General features: G+C 48.6%; 1 protein-coding gene across 1 annotated transcript in view; it reads right to left on the bottom strand.

Moving 5' to 3' along the window:
* Positions 1 to 22,202, bottom strand: part of MYL3 (myosin light chain 3) — a 46,024-nt gene that overhangs the window by 11,304 nt on the left and 12,518 nt on the right. Inside the window, exons 2-3 of the mRNA XM_034759762.1 lie at positions 13,256 to 13,283; positions 1,989 to 2,138 (exon numbers count right to left, since the gene is read on the bottom strand). Of these exons, the coding sequence (XP_034615653.1) occupies positions 1,989 to 2,138; positions 13,256 to 13,283 (178 nt within the window). The remainder of the gene's footprint in view (positions 1 to 1,988; positions 2,139 to 13,255; positions 13,284 to 22,202) is intronic.

The following is a 22,202-nucleotide window of genomic DNA, read 5'->3' as shown; positions in this document are numbered from 1 at the left end:
TTTGCTGTGCGGTTGTCTCCCAAGGGCATCAGGGCGGTGGTGGCAGCCCTGTAGCATAGGCATGTTTAAAACTGGGGAGCAGCAGGAGAGGGGCTGGTTATCAAATGGGCCTTTTCCATCTCTAATTTCTATGATCCTGCGCCCCCCATATTGAGCTAAGGAACGAGGTCCTCGTAAGGTACAGTTCTTTCTTGGATAGCCCTGAAGTCCACCCTTGTGTCATCAGCCAAACTTGCTGTATCTTGATTTATCACAATTATTCAACAAGAGCCTGATTCTCCAAGGTGCTGAGAGGCCTCCGTTCCAGTTAGCTTAAATGGAGGTGGCAGACAGCGTGGGCAGGTCTGCAGGGCTAGATCATAGTTGTGGGTCCGGGAGTCTCAGCCCTGCATTCCTATGAGCCGATATATTGTGTGTGGGGAGGTTTCAGAGGAGACCTGAAAACCCAACACTAAAGTTCACGTGACACTTTTTTTTGAAGAGCAGGGAATGCCCTACAATCCAGTCTACCTATCTGCTCATTTGACCCTCAGAATATCTGAGCACCTACTAAACATAAATGAATTTCATCCTCAAGGCAATCCTGTGAGGCAGGGAAGTATCATTATCCCCATTACAGAGATGGGGAATCGAGGCAGAGAGAGATTAAGCGTTGAGGGCTGAATGCACAAAAGGAGATAGGTGCCCATGTCCCTGTTTTAGGTACCTCAGTCCCCATTTTGGGAGCACTGCAATGCTGAACCCTGTAGGCACCTAAACACACTTGGCGCCTATGTTTCTGCAGTGTGAGTTCCCTCGTCACCTATGTTTCTGCCTTTGGACATGCACATAGCTGCCTCCTTGGGGGTGCCCAGGGGCCTGAGACCCAGAGCCGTCCACAAACCGGTGGAAAATGGGCACGCCGATGCCTCGGTCACCAGAGGGGCCCGATCCAGCAGGCGTGCCCAGAGGCTACCTGCAAGTCCTCAGAGGGGAGCTTACCCAAAACTGAAGGGAGCGGGGAAGAGGAGAAGATGTAGAATAGCCCTTCCCTCATAACTTACGGCCCAATGGTTAGGGTACGCATCTGGGAGAAGGGATCTGAACAGGGATCTTCCACCTCTCAGGTGAGTGCTCTAACCTTTGGGCAATGGGCTTTTCTCATGTGGGGCTCCCTCTGCCTCTCCTGTTGCAGACTCTTTAAGACACATGGCAAGAGGGAGGGCACACCCACATGAGCATGACCCCATAGCCTGCTGGTTAGAGCACACCCAGGATGGGGGAGACACAGGATCCAGATTTCCTGCTCCAATGGGTCCTTAATTATATATCTGCAATGCAACAGCTTCTCCACTTCAGGCAGAAGGAGACGTGAACCTGGAATCTCCCACATCCCAGGTGAGCACCCTCACCACCGGGTGAAAAATTATGAGGAAAGGCCTCTTCCTCTGGCTTCTTGCTCAAATGGCATACGGCGCCTAACTCCAAGGAGGGTTCTCAGCTTCAGAATCACAAGCAGAGCTAGGTGCCTCCCTGCAGCTGGAACTTACGTGCCTATCTCTGTGAGAGGGGACACACCTCTCTGGCCAGCATCTCCCAATGGCTAGCTTAGGCAGCTGCCTGCCTAGCGTGGTGGCTGTGGTGAATGACAGTGCAAGGTGCCTAACTCGGGCTTTGAGAATCGCCATGATTTTTCCAGCTACCTAGAAGTTAGTTGTTGTGACGCTCAGCATCACGCCTAATTCCTTTTGAGCACTCAGCCCTAAGTGACTTGCCCAGGAAGTGAACGGTAGAGCTAGGAATGGAGATCAGAGACCCCAGATTCTGCTCAAATGCCTTGACCACGTGATCATCACTTCTCATTGCCCCTGATTGACTTGGAGCCACAGAGGAGGCTGTTCCAGGTTGTTATGTTAACCTCAATCAATCTTTCCACCAACGAAGGTAGACATGATCTAATTGGCCTGACAATTTACTCCCTGAAAACAAACAGAAAGAGGGTCACTGACCTTCTGGTTTGGGTCTGCCAAGGACTTTGAGGACCTCAGCTTGGGTTGGATTCTGCCCCAAAGCCCTCAGAACATCTCCACACTGTGCATATGTGATCTTCATCTCAGATTTAGGAGTTCTGTCGAAGAGCGAGAAGGCTTCCTTAAATTCTGGGAGACGCAAAGAGAAAAACACAAAGCGAGAGAGAGAGATAAAGTAATAGCCAACCCAAACCTTCCCCCCAAACCCTCACGCAACCTGACCCTGAACTTTTTGTTTTGCAATTTGGAAGAGTTGATTAACATTGTTGCTGTCTGATATGTTTGCATTCCTCCTCCACCACACTTCCTGCTTCCATCCGGGAATGGAATTAAACAGGTCAAACGGTTCTTCTTGTGGTATTTCCAACTCAGGGGAAATACAGGAAAGCTCATGGGAAAGCCAGACCTTGAGCTCTATGCAGACCAATGAGAGTGCTCTCCCTGGCCCAGAACTCTCTTTGACTTCAATAGCAGCTCTACATGTGAGTTGCTTGAGTAACAATCCTCTGCGTGAGTCATCAGTAGGGTTTTACAATACAGGAGCGTTCTATTCCATCTGAGTTAAAGGAGCATCTCTACTAGCTGGTAGCATTTGTAGACTGTTATCTTGTAGTGGATGGTCTCTTGACACTCACTGCCAGTGTGGGGACCAACCCCCAAGACTTTGGGGTGCTTATCCAGGGTGAACCCTACCTCTGACACTTGAGGTGACTAATTATAATACAGCCCCTTCAAGAGGTATTGTCAGTAAAGACAGGCTAACATAATGGTCTAACTGTACAGTCCCTGCTCAGATAAAAGCCCATTGACCATAATAACTGAACAATGATTGAAAGAATTCAACCTAAGAGAACTATATAGTGAGAATAATGACTGCTAAAGATGACCAATGTAATAGTAGTTAGCAACCAACTAGAAAGCTTCCCTCTTGGCAATCTGACGAAGCAACGGTAGAATGGGGAGCATTAGTGTTGCTATTTGAAAGCCCTGGGAATCAGAAAGTCTTGTAGGCCTTAAAAGTTAAGGACTAGATTCTGAGCAGCACAAAGGAGGAGCTGAGTAGCACAATGGAGCCAGAATTTGGCTGTAGTTGGAAGGGAATTCTCATCTAGCATAAAGCTGGTAGGAATCGGTTCCTGTACCAACAGGTCACCTTTACAGCATAGGGTGTGTGTCAGGGACAGGCAGAGGCAGGCCGTGGGCATGCAGGGCATAGCAGGACAGAGCTCCCCTCTCCGCTACTTCAATGCACAGTTGGCATATGATCTCTTAGGGATCGTAAGCCGTTGTCATAATCAAAAGCAGCCCCTAGGCTACTCTAGCTGCTGTTGGGACAGCTTGAAAATCAGCGAATAACTTCCTGGGTGAAAACATCTGTTCAATTCACCTCCAGAAAACGTTTCCAAGAATGACAGACGTTATCGGCTGGTGGATTTGAAAAGTTCTGCTCTGGGATGGGGAAGCGACTTTGCAACACTAGGACGGTCAAACTTCCTGTTTTGCTGTTCCCGCATGAACTTTGCTTTGCTGTTAATGTGAGGATCTTGTAGTGCGGCGATAAACACATAACCTCGTGGTCAGTGCCATGTTACCACCCAAATCTGTAATTTCAAATTGGAAAGAAAGGCCCAGGCAGTCAGTGAGACGCCCACTGTCACGAGTTCTCCTGGTTGGACTGGGAATGGATTGAATTGGCATTGGCAATAGGTATGTATTGGACAGTGTATTTCTGGTCTCTTTGGGGCCTGATTCCTTAATGGTTGGATGCGGGAGAAGCATACAAGCTATTCAAGCTGAGAATGTAGGTAGCAATTAGTCATAATAATATATCCATTGAATCTGTCAGTGGTTTAATGACTAACTTAAATACAAAGGAGGGAAGAGCAGCCCCAGTTTCACTGCTTTGAGGGCAACTGTGTGAGCCATTGAGCTCAGAAAGAGGGATGCTTGTGTATAGTGATCCCCCAAAGCCCTAGACCTTGTGCTCTGGTAAGAGTGCGTTCTCAATAGGATAAAGAAACCACCTGAGCTGCAGGTGACTCGGGCACTTTGTGGCCTATTACAAATGCTGCAAGAGGCCCAGTTTCAAATCAAGTTCAGGCCTGCTCTTAAGCTTTCTCAGGGCTTCCACTGCATGGCGAGAGGTCCTGAATCCCAAGAGAACCGCTGGAAACGGACCGATCCTATTCAACTTATTCATAAATGATCTGGAGAAAGGGGTACACGGTGAGGTGGCAAAGTTTGCAGATAACCGCTCAAGATAATTAAGACCAAAGCAGACTATGAAGAACTTCAAAAAGATCTCACAAAACTAAGTGATGGGGCAACAAAATGGCAAATGAAATTTAATGTGGATAAATGTAAAGTTATGCACATTGGGAAAAATAACCCCAACTATATATACAATATGATGGGGGCTAATTTAGCTACAATGAATCAGGAAAAAGATCTTGGAGTCATCGTGGATAGTTCTCTGAAGACATCCACGCAGTGTGCAGAGGTGGTCAAAAAAGCGAACAGGATGTTAGGAATCATTAGAAAGGGGATAGAGAATAAGACAGAGAATATATTATTGCCCTTATATAAATCCATGGTACGCCCACATCTTGAATACTGTGTACAGATGTGGTCTCCTCATCTCAAAAAAGATATGCTGGCATTAGAAAAGGTTCAGAGAAGGGCAACTAAAATGATTAGGGGGTTGGAATGGGTCCCATATGAAGAGAGATTAAAGAGGCTAGGACTTTTCAGCTTGGAAAAGAGGAGATTAAGGGGGGGATATGATAGAGGTATATACAATCATGAGTGATGTGGAGAAAGTAGATAAGGAAAAGTTATTTACTTGTTCCCATAATATAAGAACTAGGGGCCACCAAATGAAATTAATGGGCAGCAGGTTTAAAACAAATAAAAGGAAGTTCTTCACACAGTGCACAGTCGACCTATGGAACTCCTTGCCTGAGGAGGTTGCGAAGGCTAGGACTATAACAGGGTTTAAAAGAGAACTAGATAAATTTATGGAGGTTACGTCCATTATTGGCTATTAGCCAGGATGGGTAAGGAATGGTGTCCCTAGCCTCTGTTTGTCAGAGGATGGAGATGAATGTCAGGAGAGAGATCACTTGATCATTACCTGTTAGGTTCACTCCCTCTGGGGCACCTGGCTTTGGCCACTGTTGGTAGACAGGATATTGGGCTGGATGGACCTTTGGTCTGACCCAGTATGGCCGTTCTTATGTTCTTATGTTCATTTGAATACCACTCACTATGGCGTTCTCTGTCCAGCCATCAGCAAGGGTACCATGAGATGGGCCCCAGGCTGTAGCAAATCATTCCCAGGGGATCTGGTGTCTGCCCTGTCGATGGGGACAATGCCCAGGAGAGGGAAAGAGAGAGAGAGAGAGCAGGAAGAAAAACAAAGACAGACACAGGGAGAGAAAGAGCGACTGTGCATATCTAGGAAGGGAGAGAGGGGATGCAGAAAGAAGCAGTGTAAGGAAAGAGAAGGGGGTAGAAACAAGCAGAGCGATGCAGGAGGAAAAATGAGAGTGGAGGAGGAAGGGACTGAGAGGAAAAGAAAGAGAAAGCTGCCGGGAGACGCCAGTGAAAGAATGAAAAAATGGAATTAAAGGAGAAAGGTGATAAAAAATGAGAGAAGAGAAGTGAGCAAAAGTCCGAATGCAAAACTAATGAATAAGTGATTGAAACAGGATCCAGGGAGGGCTAAGGAAATCTAGTCTAGCCAGACTCCCGGGAGATGCAGACTGGGGAGAGAAAGGCAGACAGGAGAGGAATAACAGCAGTACTAAGGGCCAGATTCAGAAATGTGTAGCTGTTCAGGCTAGAGTGACAATTGTGATGATCCAGCCGGGGGTCCTGCATCACACAGGCCAGAGAACCACATTCTTCCACTGGTGGTGGAACTGGAGCCTAAAGGTTGGTGAGCCTGGACGCCAGTGAGACCGCCCATGTGAATAACTGCTCACCAGCATCAGGGCCCTCATCCTCTGTCCCGTAGCCCACAGAGCGCTAGGAGGTGGAGGAGAGATGGAATTAGGGGAAGGCTGTGATGGGAAGTACCTGCTGGATGATGCACCCAAGTACAAGGGGTGTGAGGTGATTATAAAACCAATTCTTTGGCAACATTTACTTCTCCTGACATGAGACACATTTCTGGTGACTGTTTTTGTTGGCATACAAAGGTGGAAAGTCTCCACAAGCGATCAGAGCTGGAACCAGGCTCTGGGGCATGGATTGAAGGGTTAGAGGATCTTTCTCATAGACTTTACGGGCAGAAGGGACTATCATGATTATCTAGTTTGACCTCCTGCACAATGCAGGTCACAGAACCTCACCCGACCACTCCTGTAATTGACCCTAACCTCTGGCTGAGTTACTGCAGTCCTCAAAGCATGGTTTAAAGACCTCAAGTTACAGAGAATCCACCATTTATACTAGTTTAAACCTGCAAGTGACTCATGCACCATGTGCAGATGAAGACGATCCCCACCCCCGCTCCCTGCCAGGGTCTCAGCAAATGTGACATGGTGGGAAATTCTTTCCTGACCCCAACTATGGGGATCAGTTAGACCTTGAGGACCTGGGCAAGACCACCAGCCGGACACTTGGGAAAGAATTCTCTGTAGTAACTCAGAGCCCTCCCTCTCTAGTGTCCCGTCTCCAGCAGTTGGGGATTTTCTAGATTTGCCTGTCCTCGTTATTAACTGACTGCTAGCTTATTGGGCCTGATTCACCCAAAGGCCCCTTTACGTTCTTTGGCAGTGCAAAGGGACCTTGACGTGAATGTACATAACCCTTTCCACCAGAGCCTTACTAATTTAGTTTCCCAAGAAGCAGCCCTTTCACCAGAGAACCATCCTTTCTTGGCCTCGCCTCTCCTGTACCATCCCAACCCGCGTGTGCTTGACTTTCAAAACCGTTTAGTTTGTGACCCTCCAGCAGCTTGTCTGTGACAAACGAGGGTGACATACGGACAGACATAATATGCTGTCAGGGCGGATTGCACCCGGCACTTTCGGCACCCATCTCACAGGCTAACGGTAAACTCCCTTAGGTGTAAGTAGCAGGCCACACACTAGAGGGTGATATGATCCTGGGATATGCTTATAAAGTGCGGGTTCTGTCCCCCTCCAGTGGCTGCACCATGCTGAGGATAACAGCCTGCTATTGCTGCCAGCTAAAAGAGTTACTCCTTCAGTTCCCGCGGTGGAGGTCCATGCTAAAGGTGCTAGATTTAAACCCTGCTGACTGCTGGAGGCTACAGACTCATCTCTTCACCCGCAGTGACACACCCAGACCACAGTCTGAGAATCACAGAACTAGATCAGGGACCGCTCAGGGCACTGAAGGCTGGTTGTCTAGAAACAAGAACCATAGACCGGTCTTGGCTAGGCTCCTGCACTTTGATGGTTTGCCAGGGACAGAAAGCGGCTCCTTCTGTGCTCTGACCAACTAGACATCTCAACCTCTTAAAAATGCATGGCCTTTGAGATAGAAAGCAAAATGCCCTTTTATCGTACTGCCTGGAGAGAAACAAATTGATGCCTCTGGAAAGCAGACGTGGAAAGAGAAAAACGTGGGGATAGAAGCCTGTTCAGATTCCACACCAGACACGGCACAATCTGTCTGTTTCCTCCACCCTTTGCTGCCAAGAATGAGGTTCTCCCCGGCCTGGCTGGTTATCACCACTTCATTTGCTGCAAACCTGTCTGAGGATCATGGCCTTTACATCACCATGGGCTGAAGGCGAAACTGGCTGCTCTGGCCTTGTTGTGGCAGCCCTTGCCCAGCTGCAGCTGAACAAACACACAGGGTTTTGCTCGCAGCATTTCTCTCTCGTTTGCTTTGGCCTATCCTTAACGATTCGAAAGTCCTTGTCAGCAGGAGCTCCGATCTCCGTCTGGCTTGTTCGGTAGCACTCGCAAAGCTGTGGCTTTGAGTTCCACCGCAGACCTTGGATTGATGCTGCCGTGCATTGCTCGGGGGGCAGGCGGGAGGGAAGGGCTGTTGCATTATGGGAAAAAAGCTCTGCTCTGATTCCATTAGTCCCCTCGGCAATGCTGTGATTTGGAAACTTCCACCCAAACACCCTCTAGAAGACATTGCTGAGATTCCCATGATCTATCCGGCGTCTTAGTCTGACCGGACCAAACAGCAACAGGACAGGCCTCTCTCCATTTCCCCGTCTCCGTATTTCTCCTCCATCCTGGGCACTCTTCATTTTGGGGCTCTTCCCCACCCCATCCCTCTGATCTCTCCTCTCCCTGCAGTAGCAGGATGAGTGGCAGTAACCGCACTCCACTCCAAGGGGGGCGAAACTCACTCGAACGTCTCCACTCGATCTCGCTTTGCCTGCTTCAAAATCAAACAGACTAGGTTGCTGTCATCAGTTTCTTGCTGCAGATGACTCCTTACGCAAAGGGAAAAGGGGCCAGGCATCTCCTTTGATGAAGCTCCAAGGCTGAGCCCAGAAGGGAGCAGGGAAAGATCAGGGCTTGATCTAAAGCTCATTGAAATCAATGGAAAGACACCCACTGCCAATAACTTCAGGGCTCCAGTTCACAATGAGGGTCAGGAAAGAACTGCACCAAGGACCGGACGGACGGGCAGTATTTTGAGCTCATTCAGTATGTGATGCCTTTACTGCCCAGTGCTTCTGCTGACCGTACCCTTGCAGCACCCACACCACGTTATGCGGAAGCGTCGAGAGTGGAGTTGGCACGGGGCTGGGATTTGGTGTCCTGTAGTGTTCTTCCTCCCCTCAGTAACTCACACTGTTGCTGATGCAGTGCTGGAGGGGTGTGTGGCGCTTCATGGCCGCATGGGCTGACATGTTCCCTGCCTGCGGGTCCCACATTGAGACTGTCACTAGATAATATGACAAACATGGATTCTCAGCTCTGCCTGGTAGCTGTGGGTGCAACTGCTGGGGTGGCTGTGAAGGAGATGGGAATGGTTCCCTGATTCCAGGGATGGTCTATACCAGCCCATGACCTGCAGCACTTTAGAGCAGCCTCAGGGCTACTCCAAAATACACCATCTATCTGTGGTCTCCAGAGGTTCTCTCCTGGCTGAAGGTCAGCAGAATACAGCAGTGCTCCAGCCATGCCCCCTCCTCTACCCTCCCCTACATATCCCCTATACAAGGGCCATTGGGACAGTGGAAGGGAACAGAACATAGGAGCCAGCAAGGGACTCTCCCACCTTAGGGGAATCTCCTTTTAGGGGCGATCCAGCTGTTTTCCAACCCCTTTGTGCCACTGAAATGATGCAAGGGGGCCGGCTTGCAGCTCAGAATGTGGCACTGTGCCACAGCATTTGCTCACACACAACCTTGGATGCCAGCCGCTGTGTTCAGTGAGATGGGAACTGTTGTCCAAGACATGGGGCGTTTCTCTTACCCTTTGAGGAAAGCTCTCTGGGACATGCTTCGGTGCAGCATCTCATTGGGAGCAGAGTGGCTCAAGCCACACAGTCTGGGCCCCAGAAACAGACGCACCTGGAATCGCTAGTCATTTTTTTTAAATGATCTGTTATTGTCAGAAGGGAAACTGAGGCATGGGGTGGTGAAATTACTTTCCCAAGGCTGTGCAGTACATCAGTGGCAGAACCTCTGGCTCAAGACAAAAGGCAGGAATCCAGTACCTCCTGGATCAGAAAAACCCTCCAAAGTAAGAAACCTATCCTCCTTCCCTTCAATCAGCCTGTGGTCCCATAGCCATAGGGGAGTTTTCCCCTGTGCTGTTTGTCAGCTCTACCTTTCAAGCAGTTGAGAACCTGTTAAAAACTCCATCAGATGTTCAACCACAAAGCATCAATTATGTCTAAACAAATGACATGTTGGGTGCCGAGCTACTGGCAGCCAGCTACAGCATGTGGTATTTGCAGCACCACATGAGATCAGCTTCCGCGTCAGTTTCTGGGACCGGGGCAGCCGGCTAGGAAATCGAACTTGACGTTTCCTTCGAATGAAATAAATTAAAATAAAATAAATGCCCTGAGTTCCATTATGTAGCTGCAACAGATTAAATCCAAATTTAACTCAGGGAAAAGTTTTCAAAGGCAAAGAAAGGCTGGTTGTTGGGGGTTTTTTTTTAAAGGAAGTACATATGGTTAGATCGGGTGATTTTTATTCTTTCTCATTGGGGCGCTTGTGTTGTCCTTAATGTAATAAATCTGCTTTGCATGTCTGTAATCTGAACGATGTGTGATTTTCAACCCTCTGCAGAGCACCGCAGAGCCATTTGGGAATGTGTCTCAATTTCATCAAGGAGCAAATTAAAGGGACCTTCCCCTCAGTGGATTGTGCTGCATGTCTCCATGGCAGGCATGGTAAGAACAGGGTGGACACGGCTCAGGGATCAAGTGCTGTGAGATCAAGAAGGAGATGTGCATAGCTTATGAGAAAGAAAGGGTTGGTTATTGTGGGATTAACAAGCTCTGCTCATCCAGGTGGGTGTGGGGTCAGGAGATACACCTCATCCAAAGGGACAAACAATGGTGCTAAAAAACCCACTTACTGTTCTGAAGGAACAGCCATGTGGAAAGTCTCTGTTCCCCTCTGCAGCATCTCCGTGTGAGCCAACCGTCACCAGGCCAACCACATGGCCAAGTACCATCAATGATCACTTCTCCAGACTCCGCCAGGGGGCTCGCCTCACCCCTGCTTTACATGCTAGATGGTGACTTGCCCAAGGAAGTCAGTCTCTCTTGCACCCCTGCAGGGTCTGCCCAGATCTTGGGTCCAGCAGCACAGGGGCCAGAAGGTGCTATGCACCTGCTTACTCCCTGCCCAGAACAAGGCGGGGTGGGGGGGGGCACTGGAGCCTTGGCTCTGTCTCTCCTCTTCGCAGGTTGGAGCAGCTGAAATGGCCTGGGGTGGAGGGATGTTGTAAATTGCTTCTGACCTAGATCACTACTCTCCCCACCACGTAGCAAGACACCAATGTGCTAGACACTGTACATACACATAGCCAGGGGACTGCTGTGGAAGGATCTGGACCCAAACAAAATTAGCCATCAAAGTAAGGAAGAGAAAAAGAAGGGAGGGACATTTCAACAATTGTTTGGTACACCGGCCGAGTCTACACTACAAAGTTATGCCAGCACAGCTAGGTCAGCAAGGAGTGTGAAAAAAAATCACACACAGCCCAGCCGATACAGCTATGCTGGCAAAACCCCTCGTGTAGACTCAACTAGGCCATACCTGCAGGATGGATGGGGTGGGGGTGGGGGGCTCTGTCCTGGGAAGCAGTGACTCTGACAAAGATTTGGAGGACATGATGGATAATCAGCTGAACATGAGCGTCAAGTGTGACTTAGGGTGTGTCTACGTTGCTTTTAGACACCTGCCAGCTGATTCGGGCTAAGGGGCTCGGCTAAGGGGCTCTTTAACTGCAGTGGTACGGGCCAGCCACGGGTTTTTAATTGCAGCACAGACATACCCACTCTGACCAAAAGAGCTAATTCAATTCTGGGATGCATAAGCAGGGGAATCTCAAGTAGGAGTGGAGAGGTGATTTTACCTCTGTATTTGGCTCTGGTGCAACCGCTGCTGGAACGGTGTGTCCAGTGCTGGTGCCCACCATTCAAGAAGGATGTTGATAAGTTGGAGAGAGTTCAGAGAAGAGCCACGAGAATGATTAAAGGATGAAACACATGCCTTATAGTGATAGACTCAAGGAGCTCAATTTACCTTAACAAACAGAAGGATAAAGGGTGACTTGATTACTGTCTATAAATGCCTAGATGGGGAACAAATATTCAGTCTAGCCGAGAAAAGTCTAACACAATCCAATGACTGGAAGTTGAAACTAGACAAATTCAAACTGGAAGTAAGGCATACATTTTTATTAGTGAGAGTAATTAACCCTTGGAGCAATTTACCAAGAATCAAGGGTCCTTCCATGGATACAGGGGACTTGACTAGATGACCTCTCAAGATCCCTTCCAGTCCTATGATTCTATGGTGGATTCTCCATCATTGACTCTTCTGAAATCAAGATTGGCTGTTTTCCTAAAAGATCTACTCTAAGAATTATTTTGGGGGAATTCTATGGCCTGTGTTGTACAGGAGACCAGACTAAGATGATCACAATGCTCTCCTCTGGCCTTGGAATCTATGAATCTGTGGCGAGAAAGTGCTAAAGTTGTATGGGGAGGTGGTGTAGCCATGCCAGCACGTCTGTTGGCTTACACTGCATCTCCACTAGGGGCTTCTGCAGGCATAGCTATACTGGCAAAGGCTCCATAGTGTAGACAAGCCCTCAGAAACATGACCACTGAAATCACTTACTGTAGCTGAACTCAGGGAAACTATCTCAGTTTACACCAACCGAGGATCTGGTCCCAGACATGAAATTAGGAACAACTCTATTTTGCTTAAGCCCAGAGAAAACCACAGTTGCGATGTGTCTTTTACTCACATTGGAGTACGCACCCACTATTAGGTTCTGTGCCCCTGCCTTTAGCGAGAACTTGCCCTGACCAGAGCATTTATCTGTTGTCATGGAATTAGCCCAGCTGGACTGCAGGCATTATAGGGTAGAAAGCAGGTTAGAAAGCGGGGGTGATATGACAGTTTGTTCAGTGACTAAGGCTAGGTCTACACTACCCACCTGAATCGGCAGGTAGAAATCGACCTCTCAGGGATCGATTTATCGCGTCCCGTTGGGACGCGACAATCGATCCCCGAATCGGCGCTCTTACTTCACCAGAGGAGGTGGGAGTAAGCGCCGCCGACAGAAAGCCGCAGAAGTCGATTTTGCCGCCGTCCTCACAGCGGGGTAAGTCGGCTGCGATACGTTGAATTCAGCTACGCTATTCACGTAGCTGAATTTGCGTATCTTAAATCGACTCCCCCCTGTAGTGTAGATGTACCCTCAGGCACTGGCTGGGAACTTGAGATAGTGAGGTTCTAATTCCCCACTCTGTCCTGCTGGATGACCTTGGACAAGTCATTTGCCCATCTGTTCCCTCCCTCCCACCCCCGTTGTCTGTCTTCTCTATTTATCCAGTAAGGGGCAGGGATTGTCTCTTTCTCTGTGTTTGTACAGGACCTAGCGCAGTAGGGCCCCGATCTCAGTTGAGGCCACCGGGTGCTACCATACCACAAATAGCAAAGCCGTTAATTAAGTCTCCTCTTTGTCAAGTGAATTATAAGCTCCGGAGGCTGTGTTCATTCCGCCCACCGCCACCGCCTGGAAAGAGATGCAAATCCTCCTCACCTTCAATCTGATCGTGTGTGAATTCAAGCTGAAAGAGAGCAACAAAAAAGCCACAGATTAGCTCCTGTGCTGATGTACTTCAGGGATTGCGATCTCTGATGTCGGGTGCTGGCCACTGCTGGAGAAAGGCTACTTGGCTAGGTTGACCCCTGGTCTGATCCAGTCTGGCATGTCCAATGGGCCTATGGAAACCCTCTGTGTAGAGCGGGTCAATGTGAAATAGGATGAGGAAAATAAGGCCCTGCCACTATCAATCCAGAATCTTTCTCTGCTCTGTTTCTGATCAAGGGTTACTTTTTTTTAAAACTGAAAATATGTCCCATTTTCACTAGGATGGATGGAAATCAAAATTGGAAAATCTGGCCACTTATTTAGGTGACTCAATCGGCGCTGATAATCTGGCCCATAATGCCCAAAGCTAGGCGCTGACGAAATGATTTCACTAGTCACTGCTCTTTGCCTCAGTTTCCCAATCTGTAAAATGCGGATAATGATACTGACCTCTTTTGTAAAGCACTCTGAGATCTACAGATGAAAAGCACTAGAAAGATCTAGGGATTATTCTCAAGGTAACTTTTCTTTCCCAAGGACAATATTTTACACCCACTATTACTTGCGAGTGAACCACGGTGATTGTTTTAGCATTCTGCTTTCACTGGTGTTTTCTCTGCCAGCCATTGTGTTTTTGAGTCCTTTGGGGCAAGGACATGTACTGATTATATGTTTGTACAGCACCTAGCACAATTAACTCCATGTGGTTGTGGCCTTTGTGTGTGTGTGTGCAGGGAGTTCTGGGCTCTCATCCTAGCTTGGCTGCTGATTCATTGCATGGACTTCTGAAAATCTCTGACACTTCTTGTTGCTTCATCCTCCTGCCTCCTGTAAAACGGGGATGATGACTAGAGCACTGTGTGGGACTATTTTTTTAATCCCATTCCTGTCCCGCCCCGCAATACCCACTCCCACTTGCACGGGCATTGTTTCTTGCAATCTTATCCACTCCCACCAGCAAAAACCTTAGATCCTGCAAATCCCGCACGAGAGACAGATCTGCTACGCTACTTAAAAAAACCAATCAGACAAAAAACCGGTCGGTTAACATATTACATATATAAACGGAATTCAGACACAATTTTTACCACTCAAAGAATTAAACAAATCTTGCTTAAACCATTTGTTGATATAGAGTTTTCCTGCAAATTATCACAGTCTTGTTTTTTATGCTCACCCAATCCCACCCGCAACAAAGAAATTTTACATTTTAGCCGCTCCCGCTATTATGGCAGTAGGTCCTGAAGGACCCGGGGGATCCCAGTCCCACTGCCGGTCTCTGATGGTGCCCTGAGAGCAAAGGGATTGGACTGGATGACCTCTCGAGGTCCCTTCCAGTTCTATGATTCTATTCTATGATTCTATGGGGACTTTTGTTGCACAGAGTTGTTGTGAATCTTCATTCATTTATTTCCATCATGATTGGAAGGTGGTGCACCGGATCCTTAAATGATCATCGCTCTATTGACTTCAGTGGAACATCTCTGGGTTACACCAGCTGGGGATCTGGCCCTCGTGTTAAACACTATGATTAGTGCCCCGCCTTGTGTATGAGATATTGTCCAATTTTCTGAGCAATGGCACAGAAGTATTTTATCACTGAATGAGAGCGGGTGAGAGATGAATGGAAGCCAATCAGATCATCCAGTCTGTCCCCAGGCCAGTGCAGGATTGTTTCCTAGAGCGCATTTTATCCAAAAGTTTTGCTCAGGTCCAATATCCCAAATGATGGGGGTCCAGCACTCCCCAGGTGAGCTTATTCCACAGCCTAAAAGAGCTCAGTGTCAGGAAGATGTTTTTTACACCTCTATCTCAGTCAAGCAGAAGGTTACTAGGAAATAAGTCCTACTAATAAAACCGTGCCAGTGCTAAACTGGCATTTATTAGGGTATCACAGGGAAAGCATTTAAACAACGCAAACAAGGAGTCCCCAAAATGGAACCAATGCATTTCTCGTCTACGGCAGGCTAAGGAATTCTAATGTTAATAATGAGGTTCTTAACTAACCGGGGCAGGGGCTGGGTTGGAAAGCGGAAGAGAGTTTTTCACAGGAGTCCAATTTAGGGATTAGAAATGTTGAGGTTGGGAAGAGGCCCGGAAACCCATCAAGGTCTGTATCATGGTGATGAGGTGGCATTTGTGCCCTGCAAGATTTTTTCCACTATTTAAAGCTATTAACACACATTGTGCTGGGCAGCAAAGCCCACAAACCCATCGGTTTGTGCACAGAGCTATTCCGTGACATGCAAAAGCCTGCAGTTCCCAGGCCCATGCCTTTATTAGTGTCAGGTCATGCTCCCTGGTTCAGTAGTCCATGAGCTCTGATACCATCTGCTTCTTGAAATTCTTTCTGATCTGTGAATACCTGAGGTTCTCCATCGCATAATCCATACAAGAGAGGATGGAGAGAGAGAAATGTGTGTAGGCAGGGGAATGAGATAGATAGATAGATAGATAGATAGATAGATAGATAGATAGATAGATAGATAGATAGATAGATAGATAGATAGATAGAAAGTGTGTGTATGGGGTAGATATAGAGGTGTGTATGGGGATGGATGGATGGATGGATGGATGGATAAATTAGATAGATACTCAGGCTGCTCTTAATACTAAGGATGAGTATTATTGTCTGTGCAGTGACCTCTTTAACCTTCTTACCAACCCACATCTGCCTCAATGCTCCCTTCCACCTCCTGAACCTACTACAAACCCTCTCATAAATGTTCTGCTCTGAATCGCCCCCTTGCAGGTCAACCCACCCACTAACCCTTTCTCCTCCAAGTCCCCACGCCCTCCTACCTCTTTCCCAGCCATTGAATCCTCCCGATCCCCTCTTCCCCTGGAAGGCAAATGGGAACCCGTTCTGGGTCCCAGGAGTTCCCGAGCTTGCTAAAAGAATAGGGCTTGGCTGGAGCAAGATATCATGGGAGTGGCTTGACTGGGGTGGCCCAGGAATGGCCTGTTGTTTGGATTAAGTGCCCTTCCCGATTATCGCTAGTCACATCTTCTGTAGTCATTGTGGAGCACAGAAACTCCACAGGGATCCCCGCACAGCTTCTATGACTCACAGCAGCCCAGGTGGAGTGACTTGCCTCAGGCCCTGACAGAGCTAGGAACAAAACTCTGGTGTCCTAGCCCTGCACTGTAATCTTAGCCTACTCTTCCTCTCCTCAGGCGAAGCAGGTCATCTGAGATCTGTCCCCATTAACTGGGTTTCCTGAGTCTCTCTGTCCACATTACATGGTAGGTGACGTATCACCGTTGTCTGTCTTGTTATTCCACCACTTATACTCATGGCCCTGGTACAGATTAAGGCCCAGATCCTCAAAAGCCTTTGGCAGTTAGGAGCCTAAATACCTTTGAGGATCTGGGCCAAATTTCCTGTGTTTGGGGCAACCACTCAGGGGCACTGTGCTGGGAAGAAGGGAGGTAGGGCCAGATCAGGGCTTTAGCCTGCAAAGATCCGGACAGGCTCTGCCTAGGAAGGTGGAGGAATCTCCTTCCTTAGAGGTTTTTAAGGTCAGGCTTGACAGAGCCCTGGCTGGGATGATTTAGTTGGGAATTGGTCCTGCTTTGAGCAGGGGGGTTGGACTAGATGACCTCCTGAGGTCCCTTCCAACCCTGATAGTCTATGATTCTATGATTCTATGATGATTCATGCCAGGAACCTCTCCCTTCCAACCTGCACTCTCTGACCCTTCTCCTCCCTCAAAGCCTGTTGAGAAGCTGGATGGGGAAGGCTGGCTGCATGGGGAGCAGTGGCTCGCTGAAGTTCTGGCAGGGGTCTCGTCGTTGCTCTATGCAGGGACCAGTGCTCTCAGGTGAGGAGGAAGCATAAAGCTCTCTACTTCCTGTGTGAGAATCTGCGGGAGGCTGTGGCGAAGGCTAGGGAGAGGGAGGAGAACAGTGCTGCGGCTGGGACAAGGGTCTGGCTGGTTGACTGGCCTTGCTTAGAGAAGGGCCCAAGCTACAACGCGTAGCTGCAGGTCTGCTCAGGGGCAGGGTTTTGTTGCGGGCCCATCTCTCGTAGGGGAAACAAGAATTCCGTCTTCTGAAAAATGTCAACATGGCCACATTTGTTTTTGTTTCCACATCGGAATGAGCCTAGCCCTAGCGAAAATGTTCATGAAACCACAATGAGAGCCCCACCCTGTGAGAGCCACTAGCCCACGTGCTCCCTGATTCAGAGCAAGGTCTTGAACTTGGGTTAGGTTAGGGCCTTCAGCTGAGCTCTGGGAACCCGGGTTCTGGGCTATTGGCTATAACGGGGCAGGCCAGAGATTCTACCCTGGACCTGAGGAACCTTCCTGACATTTCTGTTGGCACTGATACATTTTCGCAAAAAATTGCGGTTTTGACAAATTGACACTCCCTGATGGAATAAGCGTTTCTGTGAAAAATTCCAAACCAGCTCTAATCTCTAGCTTGCAGCCGCTAGAAGAGAAATCCACAAACCCTCAGGGTGTTAAGGGCTAAACCTAGCAGCCCACGGGGAACATGAGTCTCCAGCGCTCAATCACCACTTCTCCAGGGCCACCAACCAAAGAGGAACACGGACCCCATGTTCACACTTTAGTCTCTCCTTTACTATTGGTACTTTGGTCCCGGCCTGTGGCCAATCCACCCTGAGGTCTTCGGGTGACTGACGAACAGCAACCCACCTTGACAGGGGACGGCCATCCCCAGCCTCCTCCTTGCTAGCATACTTTTTCAGAAGAGAGTTTTTGAGGGCCTGGGGTCGCTCTTTGTTCTTTAAATGCTAAGCCAAGTTGGCAGGGAGGCTTCAGTCTGTAAAGTGATAGCCTCTTTCTGTGATTGAGAACATGTTCCTTTTCCATAGCATGGGGAATTCTGAGGCATCAGCAGGAGAATGAGAACCGCTTTGGAGAAATGGAGACAGTTTCTGGCAACGTTCGGCACCAGAAATGTAAAACATTTTAGCCTGACTCTTCCCCTTCAGCAACATGAGCTTGGATTCTCTGACCACTTATTGAAGGCTGGCTAGCCTCCTTTTCCCCCCCACTCCCCACACCACAAGCCTTGCAGCAGATGTTTATTCAGATGTTCTCAACCAGCAAAGTAATATGAAAAATTAAAACCACCCTTGGATAAATGGCAGGAGAAGTCAAATGTTGTGTGTGCTGGCTGCTTAAAGGAGAAGACCATAAAGGGCTGGGCTGGGTAGTTGGTGTGTTGCAGGGATTACCCTGTAGTTGGGACTCCAAGGGTATGGTCTACACAGCAACCAGACACCCATGGCTGGCCTGTGCCAGCCGACTCAGGCTCGCGGGGCTGTTTCATTGCTGTGTAGACGTGTGGGCTCAGGGCTCGAGATCCCGCTCTAGGACTCTACCGGGTGGATGGGTCCCAGAGCCCAGATGTCTACACAGCAATGAAACAGCCCAAGCTGGAGTCATCTAGTGCAGGTCAGCCAGAGTTTTTCCTTTGCTGTGTAGACATACCCCAAGAGTGAATTCTGGCTGACTCAGAATTTCCATTGAGTCACATAGCAGAGGTCCAGGACTGACTGGGCTATAGAGTCCAAAATATCTTCTCACCGCTAAAGACAGTCCTCTCAGACACAGCCATGTTCTTTTTCCACAGCTCCAGTCCCATATAAAACAATAAAAAGGTTTAAATGCTCACTAACTGTATCAGGAAAATTGCTCATCTTTTGCAGTAGGCCAATGTCCCTTCCAACTCTTCAGCAAGAGTTGGGGCTTCCCCTTGGACAGAAGGGCCTGGCCCTTCTCTGAATCAAAATGAAGCTCCTGGGTCTGTTTAAACTCAACCTTTTATACCCAAAGCCTTCTCTTTGTCTCTTGGTCTCTGGAAATGAGATGAAACCAGTCCCTTGCCCTGCCCTGCGAGTCAAGCTGTCTAGACAGGCTTGGGACTTTGCAATTAATTGCCCCCTAGTGATTCCAGGAACCCACAAATACACATCACCTGTATTGATACAAAAAGTCTATGAATGTTATACACCTCATCACAGAATCACAGACTTTAAGGTCAGAAGGGACCATTATGATCGTCTAGTCTGACCTCCTGCACAACACAGGCCACAGAATCTCACCCACCCACTCCTGTATCAAACCCCTAACCTATGTCTGAGCTACTGAAGTCCTCAAATCGTGGTTTAAAGACTTCAAGGTGCAGAGAATCCTCCAGCAAGTGACCCGTGCCCCACGCTGCAGAGGAAGGCAAAAAACCCCCAGGGCCTCTGCCAATCTGCCCTGGAGGAAAATTCCTTCCCGCCCCCAAATATGGTGATCAGCTAAACCCTGAGCATGTGGGCAAGACTCACCAGCCAGACACCCAGGAAAGAATTCTCTGTAGTAACTCAGATCCCACCCCATCTAACATCCCCATCACCGGCCATTGGGCATATTTACCGCTAATAGTCAAAGACTCATACTGCCTGGTCCATCTCAATATAATGGCTTTTTGAGATTTTCATACTTTCAATCTCAAATACAACATGGTCCCCAAAGATACTGACTGTGCTTGCAATATATGTCACAATCATAAAATCGAAGGACTGGAAGGGATCTTGAGAAGTCACCTAGTCCAGTCCCTTGCACTCAGGGCAGGACTAAGTATTATCTAGACCATCCCTGACAGATATTTGTCTAACCTACTCGTGACCCCATGACACTGGTGAAAATCCCACAGTGCTGTCATTATGATTATAACCGGCAGGCCGTAACAGTTTTAGTTAGGCATGTAACAACTCACTCGCACGCCGTAGGTGGTCCAAAATGGAGTCCTCCATGTGGCGTGGACAGAGATCATTCATCCGGTTACAAACTAGACACCTCTTTTGGGGTGTTTTTTCCCACGTCTGCAGGGGCAGCTCTAGCTTTTTTACAGCCCCAAGCATGGCAGGCGGGCTGCCTTCGGCGGCTTGCCTGCGGGAGGTCCCCGGTCCTGCGGCTTCAGCATACCTGCCGCCGAATTGCTGCCGAATCCGTGGGACCGATGGACCTCCCGCAGGCATGCCGCCAAAAGCTACCTGACTGCCGCCCTCGCAGGGACCGGCTGAGCACCCCGGCGGCTTGCCGCCCCAGGCACGTGCTTGGAGCGCTGGTGCCTGGAGCCGCCGCTGGCCATCTGGTATTGAGACAAAACTGGATGTGGGTTTGTTCAGTATGGGACAGGGGACGCCATAATGGAGAGTGCGCCACTCTGCCCCTGGGTGACCTCAGCCACACCATACATGCAAGGTCATGCCGGTGGGGGCGACGCAGTGAGCTCTTCAAAATGACATCCCTCAGGAGGCATGACCTCACATGCACCATGCGTACGCAATTACGCTGAGGGAGGCGAGGTCATACTAGTGGGGGCAAGTTCATACCATTCCTGAAAGTACCAGAATGTCTGCTATTCCAGGAATGTGTGAGTGGCCACCCTGACCGTGCGCATATGGTGTGTGAGGTCATGCTGTGCCGAGGTTTGTTCTACAAAATGGCGTCCTCCATGGGGGCCAAACGGAATTGTGCTGAGGGCCAGATCTGGCCAGCAGGCCACCAGTTGGACAACAGCCAGCCAGTCGGCCATGCAGGGCATACAATGCTTGCCTGGATACATAGATGCCTCCCCACCGCCATCATGGCCCCACCAGTCTGACTTCCTGATGCTGCAATGAAGGCCTCCTGATATCGTGACACAAATGTCCCAACAGTGCAACCTACACTGGAATGGTGCAACATGCCCTTGAGGACCCAGGCTCCTTGTAGGTTGAATCCGAGCCTTTGCACTTGACAGTATTAAAATTCCAGCCGTGTAAATCATATCTACCCAGCTAGAAATGTCACACTGCCTGCTGTGCTGTGTAACCGCGTCCCTGAATAATTAGGGTCACTCTGGCTTTTCCAAAGAATCGCTGCGATAAAGAATTGGCACTAGAGAAAACTCTGGTTTTGTTTCAGAGTTGGCAGTCAACCGACATGCCTCTCCCGAAATAATCATCCTGGAATTCAGCCATGGTCTTTAATGGGCCAAAGTGATCCCCTGAGCAAATCATCACATTGATGGATCTGCCCTCGGGGCACAATTGGACCCATTATTGTAATTTATTATTGTCCTACAGAGGACATGCTTCATTGCAAGCTGACAAACATTGTGTTCTGAGCTTTCTTTGCAATCCCAACTGTTCCAGACACTTAGCCTGGATCGAGGAGTTTGTTAAAAAAAAAAAAAAAAAAAGGGAAACTCAGATGAAGTTTTCTGGTCAGTATTGTTGGAAATGTTAAAATTTCGATGCACTTTTTCAACGAAATTTCAAATTCTCAAAAGGAAGGAGGATCAAAAATTCTCCTCCCTCACACACTTTTAGGGCTAACTTGACCCACCTCCCAGCTGCAGTGCTGAACCCAGATCCAAACGTTTCCACAGCTCAGGGGTGCTTGCTTGGATCCAGGTATTTGGTTCAGCCCATTAGAGCATCCAGGCTTGAAGTTTGGAGCCAGATGGGTGTGTTCAAACTTTGGCAGTGTTAATGAGGTGTGGACCATGACTGGTCCAGGCTGTTTAGTGAATCTGCGAGTTAGAAGCCAGAGAGAACTACACAGTTTGTCTGGGTCCAGCAGCCTCCATAAAAAATACCCATTGCATTCGCACAGCTGAGTCTGTCCCTTTTCTACCTCAAAGGATGCAAATCATTCAGATGAATGGATTGTGGGTCAAAATCTTGGGAAATCCACTCTCTTGCCAAGTTTGGACCCTAAACCAAGTGAATATTCTGCCATTTTTGCCTGTATTTTTCTTTCAGTTTGGGCTCAAACCTGTCATTCAAAATGAAACTCAGGGCGAGGAAGTGTCCAAATCCAGACAGATCCAAGCCCCAAAATACGTGCTAGCTGTAGAGGGAGACAGGCCTGGCTGCAGGGAG

The sequence above is a fragment of the Trachemys scripta genome, chromosome 2 (genome assembly GCF_013100865.1).
Source record: "Trachemys scripta elegans isolate TJP31775 chromosome 2, CAS_Tse_1.0, whole genome shotgun sequence".
Taxonomy (NCBI): domain Eukaryota; kingdom Metazoa; phylum Chordata; order Testudines; family Emydidae; genus Trachemys; species Trachemys scripta.
This window is presented reverse-complemented; position numbering and strand designations above follow the sequence as displayed.